This window comes from Porites lutea, chromosome 13 (genome assembly GCF_958299795.1).
Source record: "Porites lutea chromosome 13, jaPorLute2.1, whole genome shotgun sequence".
Classification (NCBI taxonomy): domain Eukaryota; kingdom Metazoa; phylum Cnidaria; class Anthozoa; order Scleractinia; family Poritidae; genus Porites; species Porites lutea.
Window position 1 is genome coordinate 14622738 of NC_133213.1, and position 19781 is coordinate 14642518.

The 19781-nt window shown below is 33.5% G+C and overlaps 1 protein-coding gene and 1 pseudogene across 1 annotated transcript; both read left to right on the forward strand.

The window, feature by feature from the left end:
- Nucleotides 1-2158: 2158 nt before the first annotated feature.
- On the forward strand, nt 2159-3186 carry LOC140922408 (uncharacterized; annotated as a pseudogene).
- Nucleotides 3187-10623: 7437 nt separating this feature from the next.
- On the forward strand, nt 10624-12741 carry LOC140922409 (uncharacterized). The gene is made up of 2 exons (XM_073372393.1): nt 10624-12055; nt 12278-12741. The coding sequence occupies exons 1-2, from the start codon at nt 10624-10626 to the stop codon at nt 12739-12741; spliced, it is 1896 nt and encodes a 631-aa protein (XP_073228494.1).
- Nucleotides 12742-19781: the final 7040 nt, after the last annotated feature.

The window sequence follows — 19781 nt, forward strand, 5'->3', positions numbered from 1 at the left end:
TCTCTTTGCCGGTTTACTGACAGGGACTGTTTCTTTAAGTACGTTGAATACACATTCACAAATGGTTCTTACTAAAGCGTCGTCGGCTGCTTTCAAAATTGCTTTACGTTGAGCTGGGGTACACTTGACGAGGAGCTTAAGAAAATCGTGGTTCTTTCTTAGTCGCTGGGCCATACTCAACTGATATCAATTACTACGATGGAGCTTTTTTAACATAGGCGAGCTGAGTCTCCCTAGGGAAAATGCTTGTGCGCAACCGGAAGTCGATAGGCGTTTCCGGTTTGAGGTCGCATAACAGGTAGCCATAAGGGCGTTTTGTCGCATCCTGAAACGCTTCTTGCATGTATTTGACATGACCGGGAAACATCTGTTTCGCCAAGTGACTGACTTGACTGCTATCCCGCGGAGACTTGAAGATCACCATATAATGGCAATTCAAACTCATGTCTCTCAGTTCTTTTCCCCGCTGAAAAATATTTTGAAGAATGAAAATAACGCTTTTTAATTAAATTTCGGTGATGACAGCCCTTAGTAAACAAATTGGCTATAAACTTGGCAAGTTAACAGAAAACAACAAAGCTCTACTTTTCTTCTCAGGTAAGGAAATAATTCAAACTTTTAACGGTTCCGATTTAAGCCATTACCCTGTTGTTTGCGAAGTGATAAACTTGTGAACTGCCATGTTTGAAAATTCTGCAAAGATAATAATAATAATAATAATAATAATAATAATAATAATAATAATAATAATAATAATTATTATTATTATTATTATGCCTTTATTTAACGAGGATAACACTAAATAGCCCAAGACCAAGGCTAATAAACCTGTGGCCCGCAAAACTTTCGCCTGATCGTACTTTTTAATGGTTTCCTTCGTGTGTATGTACTAAAACAATTATTCTTTTCAATCTCGGTGAATAGTGGCTTTAGGAATATTTACCCCGCCACTTCGCGCCTCGTTAAATAATTAGCCACTATAGAATTCACCCCGATTTCAAAGAACAATTGTTAATTACATTGTATGGAGGGTGAATTTGAGCTTATCAGCTGGAAATTTCGTTTGAGCATTGAGGAGAACAACTTACAACCAATTGCAGAGTTAGTTTCATTGACCTTTATTTAATATTCTCTACAAATTTTACGATCGTATATTTACCCCATACAAACACCGTAATTTTACTGGTACCGTATTACTACTAATAATAATAATTAATAATAATAATAATAATAATAATAATAATAACAATAATAATATACACACACTTACTCAAACCCTACCCGATAAAAAAAAACACAGTACAACCAACAAAGGCGACCAAGCGAGGCAGCGAAAAGGTAGACACGTTCAAGAAGAAAGCAAAGCCGCACACACACTTAAGCAAAAACCTTCAAAAAGGAAAACACCACAGTGCAGCCAACAAAGGCGACCGAAGGGAGCAAAAGGACGGGAGACGCACGCACTCCAAAAACAACAACAACAGCAACAACTTGGTACTCACAAAAATTTTAAAAAGAAAGACGAAAAGAGTTACCAACGACTTTACCAATGTACCCACTGGCACCCCATTGACGCTGAAAAAAGAGGTGCCTACTACATGTGTATGGTGGAGCTGGTGCTTTTCATTTTTTCTGTCCTTGATATGTGTGTTTTATCAAGTCAGTTGGTACCGATTATTTTGAAAATTTCTTAACTAAGGGACCGGTCATTATTTGTCGCCTGAGGGGGGCGGAGGGTTTTTTGGAGGGGAGGGGTAGGGGGGCGGGGTCACACGGTTTTCAAGAGAAAGAGGGGGGATCAGCCCTTATTGACAGGCACTAAAGGGGGACCAGGAAAAAAAAGGAGAAAATTATCGGTGGAATCAATTTATTACCTTTTGATGATCTTGTTCAGTGGTTGTGTTTACGTATTAAACGTGATGCTAAAAAATGTTTACGTTCAATAGTTTAAATGTCCACAAAGTTCAATGTTTTAAATTCTATTATTAGAGCCATTGAAAGGTATCCCCGTAATAAGAACGTTCGATAAACGTGGTGGTTCACCGTCATTACAAACAACAACAACAGAAGTAAGAAATATATACATGGTATATCAACAAATGATTAGTTTAGTGTCACTGCTTCGTCCCCCCAGCCTCCTTTGCAGCCTCTTGAAAAGACGCGGATGGAGAAAAATGCCTGGTACGTATGCGGTCAGGTTTCCGAGAAGATTGATGACGCCCCTATTCTTAAAGACTACATTAAGAGTAAAGTGAGTGAGCCTCCTGAGGGACTGTTCTTTTTCAGTTCTTCTCATCTTGATAGATATCGGAGCGCATCAGGAAGAAACAAAATGGAATTTCCTGGTGCAGCATACTTCAGAAAGATCGAATCGTTTATGGAAGACAACTAGATCCGTGGAGAGCTCTTTATGGAATTCTGTCGTGATGCTGCGGCATAGAGGAGACCTCCAATCTCGGTTCTTGCTGTTCTAACGATACCTGGGTGGGACCAGAGACAGAAAGAATTCCGCAATCTGTACTAGACCCAAACAATCGGGGACATTTCATGGATGTCTATCAGACGGAATCGACTGGCAGGACACCGGATGACTCCTGATGAGAAAATGTTTGAAGGACTTGCATGAGGAAGATTCCGTCAGTGTCATTAACGATGGAGATACTATCAAGAGCTTCTGTTCAAAATACAATGTTGATGGGAAGCATGTTATTACATATATTACTCATCTTAAAGATATTGATATCAGAAAAGACATTACATCAATAGAAGCTGAGAAACGAAAGAGGCGAGAGGCAGAACGGACATACAAGGACTTCAAATGGGACACCCTAACTGAGAGTGGCAAGATCGAAAAGTTAAATGTAAAAGAACTTGACTTCTACCTGAACGAACACGGACTGACCACTATTGATCGAAAGCTTGACAAAGTAAAAGCAATTCGATGTCATTATTACCGACACATCAAAGAGTCTATGAACACAGACAAATCGTGTGGTGCTAAAGACTGGGAAAGTGACGGGGAATCAGAGGATGAAGAATATGAGGAAGAATTCCATAGTGTGGAGGACGAGAGCGACAATTAATGACTTTGTTTTCAACGATTTGTTTGAGAAGAGTAACCCTTCACAGACAATTCAGTTCATATCAGATGACCAAATAGGTGAAGTTGTTGTTCAAGGTTCATGAGACGTAAGTATTAAATAATATAGATGTCACTTGCTTGCATATTATACTAACACTGGCTTTTTGTGGTGGCTGGGATAGAAGAGGTGGGATCATGAAATCTTAATTCCACCACTAATGTGGGCGGATCAAAACCACACTGTATGCTTTAAGGGGGGATCACGTAAGTGCTCCGTTGTTGCAACAAAAATCCTTCGCCCCCCTTCCCCCAGGCGATGAATAATGACCGGTCCCTAACAGCGACCGAGACCAGGTTTTATGAGCGTGTGAGACTGAGCACCCCACCCAAACCCTTGTGTTTTCCTAAATCCGCTGGACGCCAAAACCTGGTTGAGGTCATTATTGCTTAATCTCTTCCGACTATTTTTTCTTCTCAAAACGTGTGAAATTTTCCGCCATTTTCTCTGGCGCAAAAAAGTTTAACCTACCATGTGGCACGAACTTTTTGCGGATTTTTTGATTTTTTGTGTTTTGCGGGAACTAATTTTTGCCGTGATTAGGACAGATTGGTTTTTCTTGCTGGGAATTAATCTTTGTACCCATGGCCAGTAGTACCCAGTACCCAGCATTGATAATATTTTCGTTTTTGTTAAGTACGTGCAATAGAAATACATATTTTCAAACAATACTAAAAAACGAGTGAAATTTTCCGCCATTTTCTCTGGCGCAAAAAAGTTTAACCTACAGTGTGGCACGAAATTTCTGCGGAAGTTTATATTTTTGCGGATTGATGATTTTTTGTGTTTTGCGGGAACTAATTTTTGCGATTAGGACAGATTGGTTTTTCTTGCTGCGAATTAATCTTTGCGATTTTCAGAAAAATACCCAGTACCCAGCATTGATAATATTTTCGTTTTTGTTAAGTACGTGCAATAGAAATAGATATTTTCAAACAATACTACCGTATGCGAACCCTATGTAATACCAGTAATTCATTGTACACCGTTTTGTTTCTGAATGAAAAAGGCAAGTTGTAATTGAACAGGCACGATTTCTTAGTACTGTATTTTTATGTAGCGAATTGAAGTTAGAGAATATTTTCTCTGGAGTGAATTTTTGCGGGAACTTATTTTTGGGGATCGCTGGAAAAATCGCAAAAAACGCAAAAATTAGAACCCGCAAAAATTTTGTGTCACACGGTGGTCCCCAGGGCCTCTCGATTGCATAGCCATTTTCTGCGGAAAAAATTTTTTTGAATGAATAACAATAGGCTTTAACCCTGACCAAATGGAAAGCAAGGGCAGGTTAATTCATGGTGCTGCTTTTAGGAGGGTCTCGACGGGATTAACTGTTAGCCGTAAAACAGCCAACCGTTAGTCGTAATAAAAGTCAAACAACCGTAAATGTTTAATTTTCTTACCAAAATTTGTCAACATAATGATTGCTTGTTGCGTTTTTACTGGTCTTGGAACGTGGTTGATGGACCCCCTTTTTAATTAAGACTTAAGTTTATGGCGTTCCATAATTAAAATTCAACCAAAAATAACTGATGATATGGCAACGTCGATGATTGCCGGCTCACGGAAGCCACTGTCAGTTTCATTAGTATAATTATTGTGTAAATGGTCTTATATGTAAAATGACAGTTGCCCTGGCCTGTTCATTGGTCAAGATCAGGTGTTGAGAACCATCATAACTGAAAAGAAATCGTCCGAACGTCACTCTGCTGGCATGAGGTGTAAAATAACTAGCCATGACTCGGTCAAGGAGAAAGAAAAAAATGCATGTTTTACTGCTGATACAGCTATAAAAATTTATCGTAGTTCAATTCGCCCCTCTCAAACGAATGATTAGAATGATCAGGCAGCCCAACGACGAAAGAGTAGACGAGCTGTCCAAAGCTGGAACGGTATATTTAACAAAACAAGAATTCACTAGAACATTTTGCACCTGTTTTCTTTGTTTAGAATCATGCAGTTTCTTTATTAACACACACACAAAAAATTAAGTAGTTATTGTTCTTCTTGATGCAAATCAATTGTTATAGCTTAGCCCGATACAAATTTTTATGGCATTATAATAAGCTTATTATAATAAGGACCCTGTCTGTTATTACACTGAAATACGCCAAAAAAACCGCAAACCGCATCGGATTTTTTCCCGAATACCGAAACCGCGCGTACAAGTAGGCCACAATATGAAAGCTGACGTCAGCAAGACTTGTGATATATTCTGATAACATTGTGCGTTAGTATTAAACATACCATCATAACACTAACGATATATTGTACAACATATTATACTCTATTTACTACTAACCAAATGCCAAGTATGCTGGTCATGTACTTGAACGAGTATTGATATCTCCCTTGACTTTGAAAAACTCTGTCACTGATCCTGTACGTCTTACATTGGGTGACTGATTACTTTGGACGACCCTGTGCTAGTTGTGGAACGCCGAATAAATGTTTCTTCTGGAATTGTGACCTTCTTGTCTCGTAAAGAGTTCACGTTCAGTGGAGAAGACGATTGGTAAAACGTACAGTTCTTCTGAATTTCTCCCCTTCCTTTCCTTCTTCATAGAAGATTGCCACGCAATTAATTATTACGTCCTCTTCGCTTTCAGTTGCGACCTCGACGACCTCAGTTGCCATTGTCGCGCATTGAATCAAGGCAACGAGAACACGAGGCTGTACCGCTGTACGAGCTAACATCCGGCATGGAATTTCACGAAGTCGACGCATCATTGGCCAAAACCTTTAATCACATTAAGTATTAACTGGAAAAGGCTGTAATTGCAAACCACAGAGTTAAATTGTAAGCTGATATAATGAACCCTGATGCGTTGTAAAACAAAACACTTGGTTCGCGCTTGCAAAACAACCGGATGCCGACCGTTCTAAAGAGTGTTATCACGGCAGACACTTTTTTTTTTTCACCGAAAACCGCGACTTAAAAGTTGTAATAACCGCAAACCGCTTAGTGTTTTGAAACCGCAATACCGCGAGTTAAAATAAAAATTACCGCAAGACCGCACCAAAAATAACGCAAAACCGCATCACCGCAAACCCTTACGCTCCTCTGCTTATATGTGTTGTGTTAATACTCTGCTTTGTATCAATGATATCTCATGTATGCAGGCATGATCAGTCAGCACGCACTTTAGCAAAACAGTTACGTTTTAACCATCAGGTGTCTTTTAAAACCCATCGTGAGAAGTCTGCAGTAATAATGATCGGTATTGTGATAGGAGTGTTTCTTGTTTGCTATGGGATGTATATACGTTGTGGTTTTCTACTACTATTTCAGACTACGAGATGCAAAGATGAAAACTACAAAATTCCTATCTTGGTTTTAAACTCAGCCATTAACCCGCTGGCTTATGCTTTTTTCAAAAGAGACATAAAGAAAGAGTTTAAAAGACTTGTCGGCGCTGTGTTTTATAGAAAATAACAAAGTTAACTAAAGCCGACCTGACTTTACATGCGTAACTCATTCTTGTAGGATGTAGGTCTTATATGAACGAGTGTGAAAGGCTTGAGCTAAGACTGATAAATCTGTACGTAACGCTTGGACTCAAAGCGAATTGAAATTTGGAAAAAATGGCCGCGCGTTAGGAGAGAAAACAAGAACCTTTGGAGAATAGAGAGAATTTATAAGATCATGTGAGGAAGGAGTTATAATGAAAGATCAAGATTCACAGGTGGTGTGAGACGCGAGTTCTTATTGGATGGAGCTTTTTAATTTCACATCATGACGTAGAGTATAATTTTGTGTTCAAACCCTGCTACCAAAGCCCGCTTTGCTTCACTTGCTTGATTTTGGCATACTCGAACAAGTCTCTGCATCAATCGAGTAACAAAGATAGCGTGAGCATGTGCTGCTTGTTGCGTGGATACAGTTTGGAATCCAGGCTTAATACCCGTGCGCTTTGTACAGCGGGCTCATCGGTTATGACGATCGCCGTTTTATCAATCTGAAACGGATGCTCGCACTCTGAATGCCAGTTTGACGAGAGAAAACAAGATTGATAAGTTCAGAAGTTCTAGGTTCGGTGACTTTAAAGGCTTGGAGTAGCTTTCGTAATTAACTCTGTTAATGGCGGTAGATTCCTAGAATTTACTGAACCGAACTAAAAGATTTACTGTACGATTTTCTTGAGATATGAAATAATTTCCTTGTAAGTAAAACACAAAGAAATGTAGTAGTCTTGTAATCTTTCCGTGCAAGTTTATTTCAGTTCAGTCCAGCATGCAGGTGTGACTGAAATGATAAAAATCGCCCAAAATGTAATTGAAAATGACTTATTATGGAGAAAAGAAGATAGCTATCAAATTTATCGCCTTCTTTTTCGCCCCGGTGAAGGTTATCCAGTTAAGGATATTTTTCCTTTAAGTTCTGCAGAAATCGTGGCAAAGAAATGTAAAGATGGTTGGTTGCTCAAGAGGCTCAACCCGCAAATAGGAAGACGAGGTGCACGTAGCTGGAACGATATAAAAAATCATTGCATGCCGATTACATGATAAAACCTTCCAAATTTAGCGACACGAAATAAAAATTCAAATTAAGACATTTAACTAAACAATATTGTTAATTGGTTGATAAGGCACAGTGAGAGCTGTTGTTAAAGAGCATATCGACATGACACTCCAGGCGTCTTGCGCTATGTATATTGAAAGGATTATAAAATAACAAGGCTTTATAAATAACTAATAAAGGTTACTAGACAAAATTTTTTCGTGAAGAGAGTGTTTTTTGTATAGTTGATGACAACTGCCTTTAAAAACTTAACGAGATTGTATTTTTAAAGACAGCGCTAATTAAAGGCTTCCACCAACATAATTGACTTTTGCACGAAAAAGGTCTTAAATAAATGTAAATTGACTTAGACTAACAAGTAACAACGAGACTGCGAGAATCAAGCTCAAGGTTTTCAACGCTCCGGAGCCGAGACGAAATTTCTCTTCGTAAAATTTCTTTTTCACATCGTGATCAGTATATTTTTTTTCCTTGCTTTATTCATTAATACCTTTGCATACTCCGTTCAGTAGCTAGAGCTTTTTTTTTTACCTGTTTTCGTTTGCATGAAATATTTTATAAACTCTTTATTATTAAACACACATAGAGTTTGCCCATTAGTGTCAGGTAAGAGGCCAGTAGTTATGGAAATGGGTAGTCTCGCTCAACCTTCTTTTATTTCTGGCTCAACTCAAAAACACTCAAAAATCCCTGAATATGCAAAAGACTTCAAAAATGAATGGCTTTACATAAAAGGGATTAATAGGAAGTGTGGTGAGTTTATGAAATTTCTTGGAGATAATACTTATTTTTTGGAAAAAGTTTTTTCGTCTTCAAGAGCAAGAGCACTTATTAGAGATTTTAAAAATGTTTTGGAGGCTCAAAAAATGGGGAAACTTAAAAATATTAGTAAATTAAAGTTCAAATTAAGTGCTGTTTACAAAATAATTGATCTAAGAAATGACCTATATTTTCATATGGGAAACACTTTTTATGCTGACTTTTTTGCAGATGATGAATTTCAAGATTTTTTTGAGAATTTTATAATCTTTACTAACAATGTTAACATTAAATATGAAGAAAATTTTGAAGATGATCTTTATTTAGAATATTTTAGTGGAAAATATACAAAAATTGATAGTATTAGTGAACTTGATAATATTAGTGATTTTGATTTTGATAGTATTAGTGAAAGTGAAAGTGAAAGTGAAAGTGATTAAAAAAAGCTTAAAGTCTTATAATCTAAATATAAGATTATAAGACGTTATGTCTAACCAAGCAAATGGTTCGTGGGGTAGTACACCCTTTGTAACAGATAAACAATTTCAGAATATGTCTTTAGATAAAATAAAACATTTAATAGAAGCAGAAAAAGAAGGGCTTAAGAAAGATTATAAGGAATTAGGATCAAGAAAAAGATTAATTAAACAATATAAAAAATTGGTAAAAGCTAGAAAAAAAGTAAGAAAAGGTATTGATATAAAAAAAGAAATTAAAAAAAAACCTAAACCACCCGTTGTGGAGACGCAACATTATAAAAAGAAAAAGATAAAAACATTTGATGAGTATTTTGAGGAATGTATAAAAAATAGAGAGATTCCCAAAGATACTCCTCCTTATTTACGTAAAGCTCTTGAGCGTGCTATTTTTGAACATTATGAATTAGGACTTGAAAAAGAAAAATCATCTCTTGAAGAGTTTGCTGTTAAATATATTATTAGAGGAATTTTTGGTTTGACTCCAATGGAGTTTTTTGAGAGAATAAATAAAAATTTAAAAGATTTTTTTACATATCATCGAAATATAAAATTTAAGATGGTATTGGTTTGTATTATGGAAAAACAAAATATTTCACAAAGTGTTGGTGTTATAGAAATAGAAGAAGATAAAGCTTACTTTCATACAGCAACACATATTAATATTAAATCAACAGATGTTGACAAATTAATTCAAATATGTAAAGATAGTATTGACGCAAATATTGAAGCTTATCAAGAAACTGGAAGTGCATGGCATTTTAAAGAAGTTGATAAACTTGAAATTCATACTGTTGAATATAATCCAACGAATGGGTCGTCTTACATTCCTCTTCCTGATTGGATATCAAATAAAAAAGCAATAGTTAAAATTCAAAACAAAGATGAAAAATGTTTTCTTTGGTGTATACTAAGATATCTTTATCCAAGAGAAGATAATGATTCACGATTAACAGATTTGAAAAAGTATGAAAATTCTCTTAACACTAATGGAATTATTTTTCCTATGAAATTAAAAGATATTTCAAAATTTGAAAAACTTAATCCAGAAATTCCAGGAATTAATGTTTTTTCAGTTAATGAGAATAAAATATTTTACCCTTTGAAAATGGCAGAGAAAGACTGTATAAATACTATTGACTTATTTTTATATGAAGAAGATGGTGTTTCACATTATTCGCTAATTAAAAATTTTAATCGTTTGATTAAGTCTCAAAAAACCAAAAGTAAGGAAAAAATATTTATTTGTAAAAAGTGCTTTACTCATTACACTAAAGAAGAATTATTACAAAAACATATCTTATATTGTTCAAATAATGAAACAGTGGTTGTCAAAATGCCTGAACCAAAAACAATGTTAAATTTCAAAAATTACTACAAACAACTTCCTATTCCTTTTGTAGTTTATGCAGATTTTGAATGCTTTACTAAACCATTAAATAATTGCAGCCCTAACCCAGAGTATTCTTATACTTACAACTATCAAAAGCATGAACCTTCAGGATTTTGTTTGTATATTAAGGGAATAGTACCAAATATAACAATTAAACCAATTATTTATACAAAAAACAATAATGATTATAATGTAGCTGAGATATTTGTAAATAAACTCGAAGAAGTAACTAAAAGTATTTATAACGATTTTTATCTTCAACCAAAACCTCTTCGTTTAACAAAAGAAGAAAAAATAACATTTAATAAAGAGAAATTTTGCCATATTTGTAAGATGGAATTAAAAACTGATAAAGTTAGAGATCATTGTCATTTTACAGGACAATACCGTGGAGCTGCTCATAACAGTTGCAATCTCCAGTGTAGAAAACCAATGATTCTTCCAGTTATATTTCACAATTTTCAAGGTTATGACGCACATTTGTTTATAAAGCAACTTGCTTGTTTACCAGGTGATTTAAACTGTATTCCATCAACAGAGGAAAAATATATTTCGTTTTCGAAAAAGATTAAAGTTGCTGAGTATAAATCTAAAATTACTGGAGAAATGGTTTCATTGAATTTTGAAGTACGATTTATAGATTCACTAAAGTTTCTTCAATCATCACTTGCTAATCTTGTTGGAAATTTACAACCAGAAGATTTTATTAATACAAAAAAAATATTTAAGAAGAATGTAGATTTAATAACTCGTAAAGGTGTTTATCCTTATGATTATGTTTCCTCTCTAGAAAAACTATCTGAAAAAAAGCTACCTCCAAAAGAAGAATTTTACTCCTACTTAAATGATGAAGGTATATCAGATGATGATGATGACTATCAACATGCTATTAAAGTTTGGAATACTTTTAATTGCGAAACAATTAGAGATTATCACAATCTTTACTTAAAGTCTGATGTTTTACTGCTGGCAGATGTATTTGAGAATTTTAGAAAAACTTGTCTCCACCATTACAATCTGGATCCAGCACATTATTATACATCACCTGGTTTAGCATGGGATGCTTGTCTAAAAGAAACAGGTCAAGAATTAGAACTATTGTATGATTATGATATGTTAATGATGTTTGAGCAAGGTATTCGTGGAGGGATAACACATATATCAAAAAGATATTCAGAAGCAAATAACAAATATATGAAAGATTACAATCCTGATAAAGAGTCTACTTTTATTCAATATTTAGATGCTAATAATCTTTACGGTTGGGCAATGTTACAATCACTTCCAACACATGGATTTAAATGGATGTGTGATTTAACAAAAGAAACTGTAATTGATATTTTGGAGAAAACAAATCATAGTATGTCAAATCTTGGAAAAAAAGGATATATATTTGAAGTAGATCTGGAGTATCCTGAAAAACTATGGACATCACATAATGACTATCCTCTAGCACCTGAGAAAATGATTGTTAATGGTGTGGAAAAACTTATTTGTCATTTTAAACCAAGAAAAAACTATGTTGTACATTATAGAAATCTAAGACAATATCTTGAAATGGGGATGAAAATAACTGTTGTACATAGAGGAATATCATTTTATCAAAGTTCATGGATGGAACCTTATATAAGAAAGAATACAGAACTTCGAAAAACAGCATCTAACAGTTTTGAGAAAGACTTTTTTAAATTAATGAACAATAGTGTTTTTGGAAAAACAATAGAAAACATAAGAAAAAGACAAAATATAATTCTGGTGGATAATCGTAAGAAAGCTGCAAAATTAACAAGTCGTCCAAACTTTGAAAGAGCAACAATATTTGATAAAAATCTTATTGCAGTACATATGAAAAAGACTGAAATTTATTTTAATAAACCAGTATATGTTGGTCAAGCAATTCTAGATTTATCAAAAACACTAATGTTTAATTTTCATTACACATACATTAAAGAGAAATATAAAAATAAAGCAGAATTATTGTTTACAGATACGGATAGTCTAATGTATGAGATTAAAACAAAAGATTTTTATCTTGATATATTTAATGATGTAAGAGATAAGTTTGACACTTCAGATTATCCTTCAAATCATAAATCTGGTATAACAGGAGCTAATAAAAAAGTGATTGGAGTGTTTAAAGATGAAGTAGCAGGAAAACAGATAACACATTTTGTTGGGCTGCGACCCAAAATTTATAGTTTTAAAATTGAAGAGGAAAGGGAAGTAAGAAAGTGTAAAGGAATAAAGAAAAATGTTGTGAAAAAGACAATGGATTTTGATGATTATGTTAAATGTCTATTTTCAGGTGAGAAAGAAATGAGAAATATGAAAATAATAAGAAGTGAAAAACATGATATATATTCTAAAGAAGTTAACAAAATAGCTCTAAGTAATGAAGATGATAAGCGCATTGTTTTAGAGGATAAAGTGCATACTTTGGCTTTTAGATAAAAAATTATTTAAAAGTAAATAAAGTATTAAATAATAAATGTCTTATACAGAAGAAGAAATAAAAAAATATTTAGCTATACTTAATAATTATAAAAAACCTATTCAGAAAGTTAGTAAAAAAGCACAATGTTTAAATTGTAAAAATACTGAATTTTTTACAATAGATTCTGGGTACAAAATCTGTAATAAATGTGGTACAGCAAACGGCCATGTATTAGGATTATTTGATGTAAAAGATTTGGATAGGTTACATTATAGAAAAAAGAGTATTTATCAAAGGAAATATCACTATGAGAAAAAGGTTAATCAAATTTCTAAAAGAATAAACCTAACTGATGAACAAAAATGTGAACTTTACGATAAACTAATAAAAATAGATAACAAAATAATGGAAATACTAAAAAAGAAATACTTCAGAAAGAGAATGATAAATATTAATTATTTAATAAAAAAACTTTTGGAGGAGATGGGGTGTGAAAAGTATAAACTTATTGTACTTAAGATTAGTTCTCAAACTTTAGAGATTTATGAAAAGTGGTGGGGTAGTTATAAAGATTTAAAGAAATAAATATTTTTAATAAAATGAGTAATCGAGTTGCTGATACACCTAAAATTGAAGCAAAAGAATTGTTTACACAAATTCAAGAAGGAGAAAGTTTTTTGAAAGCTATAAGCCACCAGATGGAATATCTGAAGAAGATTATATGAAAGAATTAAAGAGTGAGTATTGGAAATTAAAAAGAGAAGAAGCAAGAAGATTTTTAGGTTTAGTTAAGAAATAATTTTGTATTAAAAATTTAATATAAAATTTAATCTTCTAAATAACTATAGCCACTATCAAATACTTTAAAGATATCTAAAAATGCTTTTGTTTTAAAATATAAATCTTCTTCTATTTCCATGTCTAAATCTAAACTATTTAGTACATTAAAAATTAATTCAGTATTAATACTTCCATTTTCAATTTGTTCTTTTAAACTTTTTATTTCACTATCAAATTTACTTTCATCAAATTTTTCATATTTTTTACTCCATGAATTTTCTTTTTGTACTATAGAGTAGTTTAAACTATTAAATTTATTTAAAACAAGTCCTCTTAGAAATTTTTTTTGTTCTTTTTTCATTTCTTGAAAATTGGCGAGTATATACTCATCGTGTAAAAAGTCATATACTTCTTTTAATAATTCTTTTCCAAGTCGTTCAACATCTTTTTTTCTAATAATAACAGCTGCCATTTTATTTATAGATTATATTATTCCTTTATGAAAATTCCAGTAAATTATTCCAGTTAGATAACCAAGTACTTCACATTCTTTGAAAGGTGAGTTGATTGCATATACACATCCTCTTCCAATCCTATAGTGTTTCCAGAAAGCTTTAAAAGCTAGGCTGAATATTAGATGATTGGTAATGATATTTGAATCAGAATTTAGGTAGTGTCTTGCTTCTGTCAGTCTGTAAATAATTTGATCTATGTCTAGTTTTTGTGAGAAATACTTTGCGTAGAGAAATTGGTATATTAGACAAGCTTTAATGAAGTTATCTGGGTAAAGAGGAGTTTTATAAGTTGGAAAGTAAAGATTAACATATTCAACTATTTTACTAATCATTTTATATTATAATTAGAGTAAAAAAAATTAATTATTTGTTTAAAGATTTAAATAAATTAATAAAATGACAAACATGTTGGAGAAAAAGTTTACTAATAAAGATTTAGGAATTGAGTTAAATTCTTATATTGACAAACAGCAAAATGTTTGGTTTCGCGGAAAGGATGTTGCGCAGATACTTGGGTATAGTGACACAAAACAGGCTATAAGAAAACACGTATCTGTAGAAAACAAAATAATACAACTTTCTAGGACAACAAGTGTTGGGGGTGTTAAAACGACTCCTCAACAAACTAAAAGTGTTGGGGGTGTTAAAACGACTCCTCAACAACCAAAAACTAGGGGTGGCGTTTCGCCACCTCAACAAAATGTTGTAAAAAGAGGGGGCCCTGAAACAGGGCGTCAACAAAATAACACCAAAGTAAAATGTTGCCCCGCCAAAGCGGCGGGTCAACAAAATAACACCAAAGTAAAATGCTGCCCCCGTGAAACGCGGGGTCAACAAATTGACACTAGAGGAAAATATTGTATATTCATCAACGAACCCGGATTTTATGAACTTGTATTTGGTTCTAAATTAGAGTTTGCTAAAAAGTTTCGCCAGTGGGTATTTAATACGGTTCTTCCATCTATCCGTAAATATGGCCAATACAAAATGTTTGATAGTCCTTGGAATAAGATGATAATGATTGGTAATGAGACAGATCTACATTACAAAGTAGTTCAACTAATTAGAAATTATTATCCTGATTCGATATTAGTAGCCGGACTGGGAGAGAATCAAGATACAGAAGAAAAAAGGCTAGATTCGTTTAAAAAAGGTTATCAACGAGGCCAACCAGATCTAATGATTCTAGATTATCACAGGGAATATAAGGGTCTCTGTATTGAATTCAAATCACCAACTAACAATTACTGCGTATCAGAATCTCAAATAAAGATGAAAGAGAAGTATCGAAATAACGATTACGCATTTATTCTAAGTAATGATTATGATAAGATTAGCAAACTTATACATAAGTATATGGCTGGTGTTCGTATTCCTTGTAAATATTGTCCAAAAGCATTTCGTAGTAAAAAAACATTAAATAAACATTACCAAGTTATTCATAGGATTGAGAAAAACATTTAATTTTGATATTTACATTAATATCGAAAATTTAATTTGAGCTGCCCGTCTGAAACGGACGGTCAGGTCCAAGGCAGATGGATTAAAGGGGGCCGCAATTCACGGCCCCCTTGGAGGAGAACAAAATTGTATAATACATTTAGATACTTATGATTAAATATTAACACTAATATTTAATCTATATTTTCAAATTTCTTTTTATACTTCTCTACAAAGTTATCAGCACTTGATGGGCAATGATCAATTATTATTTCATCTAATATTTTAATACGATCTATAAATTCTTGTTTATTCCACTCATCACCTCTGAGTGCTGATCGTAATTCAACAAGAACTTTTTCATAAGTGGTATATGCCATTTTTGTTGTTTCTATCTTCTTCTTAAAATTCTTCTTTTTTGTAATTCCAGCCACAATTATTCCTGCACCGTTGATTACTCCAAGAATAACAGGATTGAGTGTCAACCCTCCTGTGATAGTGCCAACGGCAATAAGAGATAAACTAGAAATAGAAAAAATATTATCTAAAAATTTATAAGATTTATAAGATTTTTTATAACACCAATGTTTCTTATGGTAATGTTTATAAAGGTCTTTTATAGTTTCTCTTTGCTCTTCTGATAAAGATTTATCAATATGATTAAATTCAAAAATACTCTTTTTTTTACTACTATTTCTTTTCATTTATATTTACATTACATAACTTCCACTTAACTTTTCTTGAAGCATTACTTTGTGAAATTGCAAAGAGTCAGTGTCGTAAAAGTTTGGAGAGTACATTAATTTATTTAACACTCCATCTTCAGTTGTAAAATTAAAACCTTGAAAAGAGGATTTTTGAACGGTTGGTATAGTTAATGTTGAGCTGTAGTTACTTATTGAAACTTTTGTGACATTTGCACTTAAATCTTCTACCAACCATAAAACAATTTTTTTCCATTAAAACTACTTAGCATGGTAAAATTTTGAGTTGTTTTATTGACAGTTAAAGTTACTTTATTGTTTGATTTATTATAATCCAATTTTACTAAAATATTATTATTTTCTGTATTTTCTTTAATCAGGCTAAAACTTCTATTTCTCCAATGAGTAAAAACAATACATAAACTATATTTTGTAATATAATTAGGAAGACCAAAATGAACAGTATAACCTTTCACATTTATGCCATAATTTGTTATATCAGTTAGGTCTCTATTGGGAAGTGTAATATTAGGTTTTAAAGAATTGAAAATAACACCAGATACACCTCTACTTAATCCATACAAATCCGCATCAACAAAGTCATAGAACTCACTAAAATATTTTCTGTACAAAGCATTTTTAGTGTGAGGAGCTAGTTCTTTTACTAATGCAACTGTTGCAGCACTATTATCACTGTTTCGGTCAAGTTTGATATTTTTAATTTCTTTTTGATTTGCAATTATATCAACGTTGTACACTACTTCTGTTGGTTTGATGTCAAATGCGGTGTGATAGTCGTAAACTTTATCTGGATCGATATTACTAAATGTACCCATAATACCATAAGCAATCATATAAACCCCTAAAAACTGTCTCGGATATGAATTCAAGTTATATCCACCACGAAGAATATCAACCAAAATGTGAAGAAAGAACTTATTCCCAGATAACAACTTTTGGAAATTAACTATTATTCTGTGGTAGTACATAGTTTGTGTTTGCCCTTTTGGATCAGTATACCTATGGGACAGTTTTTTTACAACTACATTTCCAATTGATAATCCTTTTGAAGTTCCTTTGTCAACACTTATTTGAGTATTATTCCAAAGATTATAATCAGTGTTGAGTATTTCCAAACATAGTGTGTAATCAGTATTTGCAGATAGTCTGAAAAATTAATTCCCATCTTATAAATATATTTACCTTGAGAATTTTTGATTATAGACATGTAAATAACTTTGTGGTTATAGTCGTGAAAGTTTTCTTTGTTTGGTGCTAAATCTCCTATACTTCTTATACCAAAACTAACTCCTCCATCCATTTCATCAGTCCATTGAGATCCACTTGACATGAGGTAACTAAATTCATCTTTATAATGACTTGGTTGAACTGCAGTAAGATGAACTAGATTGTCGACATAACCTTTGTTTGCTGCTTCATTGTCTTGGGTTGGTACACCCAGATTCTCTATTTTATTACCACCAAGGTTAACATCAGCTTTTACAACTCCACTTATTACAATTTTAGGTGTGTTGATTTCTATTCTCTTAAGTGGTTTGGTTATTGCTTTTGGTAGATCAGTGAATAGCCGACAAGTGATAGCAGTGTGATTTGGATTGTTACGGGTTCTTAGTTTTACTCCTGACATATTATAATTCCAAGACTTGTGAATATTTAATGACCAAGTGCCAGTGCGATTTCCACTTACCCAAAAATTAGAATTGGAATGAGAGACATCTCTAGGAATAAACCACAGAAAGTCAACATTTATATTCCGCGAACCAAATTGAAATTCTATTTTGTTAATGTATGTGTTAGCAGTTGGTGTCCACCCTACAAGAGGTTGACCAGGTGCTGATGTTGTAAAAAAAAAATCATCAAATGATGAACTTGTGACAAACTGTAGATACAAAGTCGTTGGTGAATTTGGATCTGTTATAGTAAATACACCACTTGAGGCGTCTCCAGAATGATGATCAAGGCGGTCTATTTGTTTACGTACCCATCCGCGATTAGCAGCTTGTTTATCTGTGGTGGGGTCTCTGAGGTTAACTATTTTATTGTTGTTTAGATCTAAGTTTCCAGTCATTGCAACAGTACCATCTTTTTCCAAGTAATCAGACAGGTCTGGACTTCCTCCACTATTATCATCCACATATTTTTTTGTTGCGGCGTCTGTGTTTGACACTGGAGTTGCAAGACCAACTATTTTATTGTTGTTAAGATTTAGGTTACCTGTCATTGCGACAGTACCATCTTTTTTTAACATCATATTAATCCGATGATCCACATAAACTTTTGTAGCTGCATCAGAATTACTTTGTGGTTGACCTAAACCTTCAATAAGATTGTTACCCATATTTATGTTACCATTCATTGAATTTGTTCCATTTATTCTAAGAGAGTTTTTATCTACATAACCTTTTGTAGCAGCATTATGAGAATTTGTAGGATCTTCTAAAAATTTAATTTGATAATAATTTTTAGGAGAAGGTGTTCCCATTTTAAGCGGACCCGTCATTGCAACACTACCATCTTTTTTCAAATAATTAGATAGGTCACTACTTCCACCAGAAGTTTATCATCGACATACTTTTTGGTTGCAGCATCTGTGGAGGCTGTTGGTGGCCTAAGGTTAATTATTTTTTTATTATCCATGTTTAGATTATTAGTCATTTTATTTGTTCCAGCAACGTGGAGATACTTCAAATCTGTGAAAGCTAGTGGTGTTGGTTGATTGGAACCTGTTGGAGCTGGTAGATTTAATATTCGATTGTTGTCCATATTAAGATTTCCTTTCATTGGGTAAGATCCATCTGTGTCAAGAAATGTGTTGTCTACGTAATATTTTGTTGCTGGATCTTTAGAATCCTGTGGTGTTTTAAGATTTTTAATTCTATAACTATCATTCATATCAATGTCTGAATCAACTGTTAAATTTGATGTTTTGGGTGATCCACTGGAATTATCATCAACATATTTCTTTGTAGCAGCATCAGTAATAGCACTAGGTGCACCAACATTTCTTAGTTTTTTATTTATCATATCATAATCCCTGAAACAAGTTAGGAACATACCAGAGTCCGCTACAAACTGATTTATTTACCAGCTACCATAACAGAAGACAACCAAGATGGCGGACTGACCTATTTTACACAGGAACGCTGAACACGTGCCCGGATGGCACTTCGTGTACACTGACCTAAGGTATACTCCTTACATCTCCTTTCCTTAGTTTAACAGCAACACAACAAACAAAATGTCTAACGAGAAATACTCTTGATCTATCAAGCAAAGGATCTTTGTAAAAAAAACAACAACAACAACAAAAACAAAAAAACAAAAAAAGATCTGTTCAAAGTAAAGGATCCTTCTAAAGCAAAGTCTTAGTGTCCACATTCGTAATCTTTTAACCAAGCTGGAGGCCGACGCTCACGCACTGGACGACTTGTCGTACATGGTTCAGGAACTTCCGCTGATACAGGCATTGTCGGCAGTGACACATCAGCTGAGCTCGATTCACCAGGTTCAGAAGGCTCTGTAAGGTCTTGGATTGTTACTGTGGGCTCTACTTCCTCAGGGGTTGCTCTGAGCCATTTGCAGTTGCGGCGGTAATGC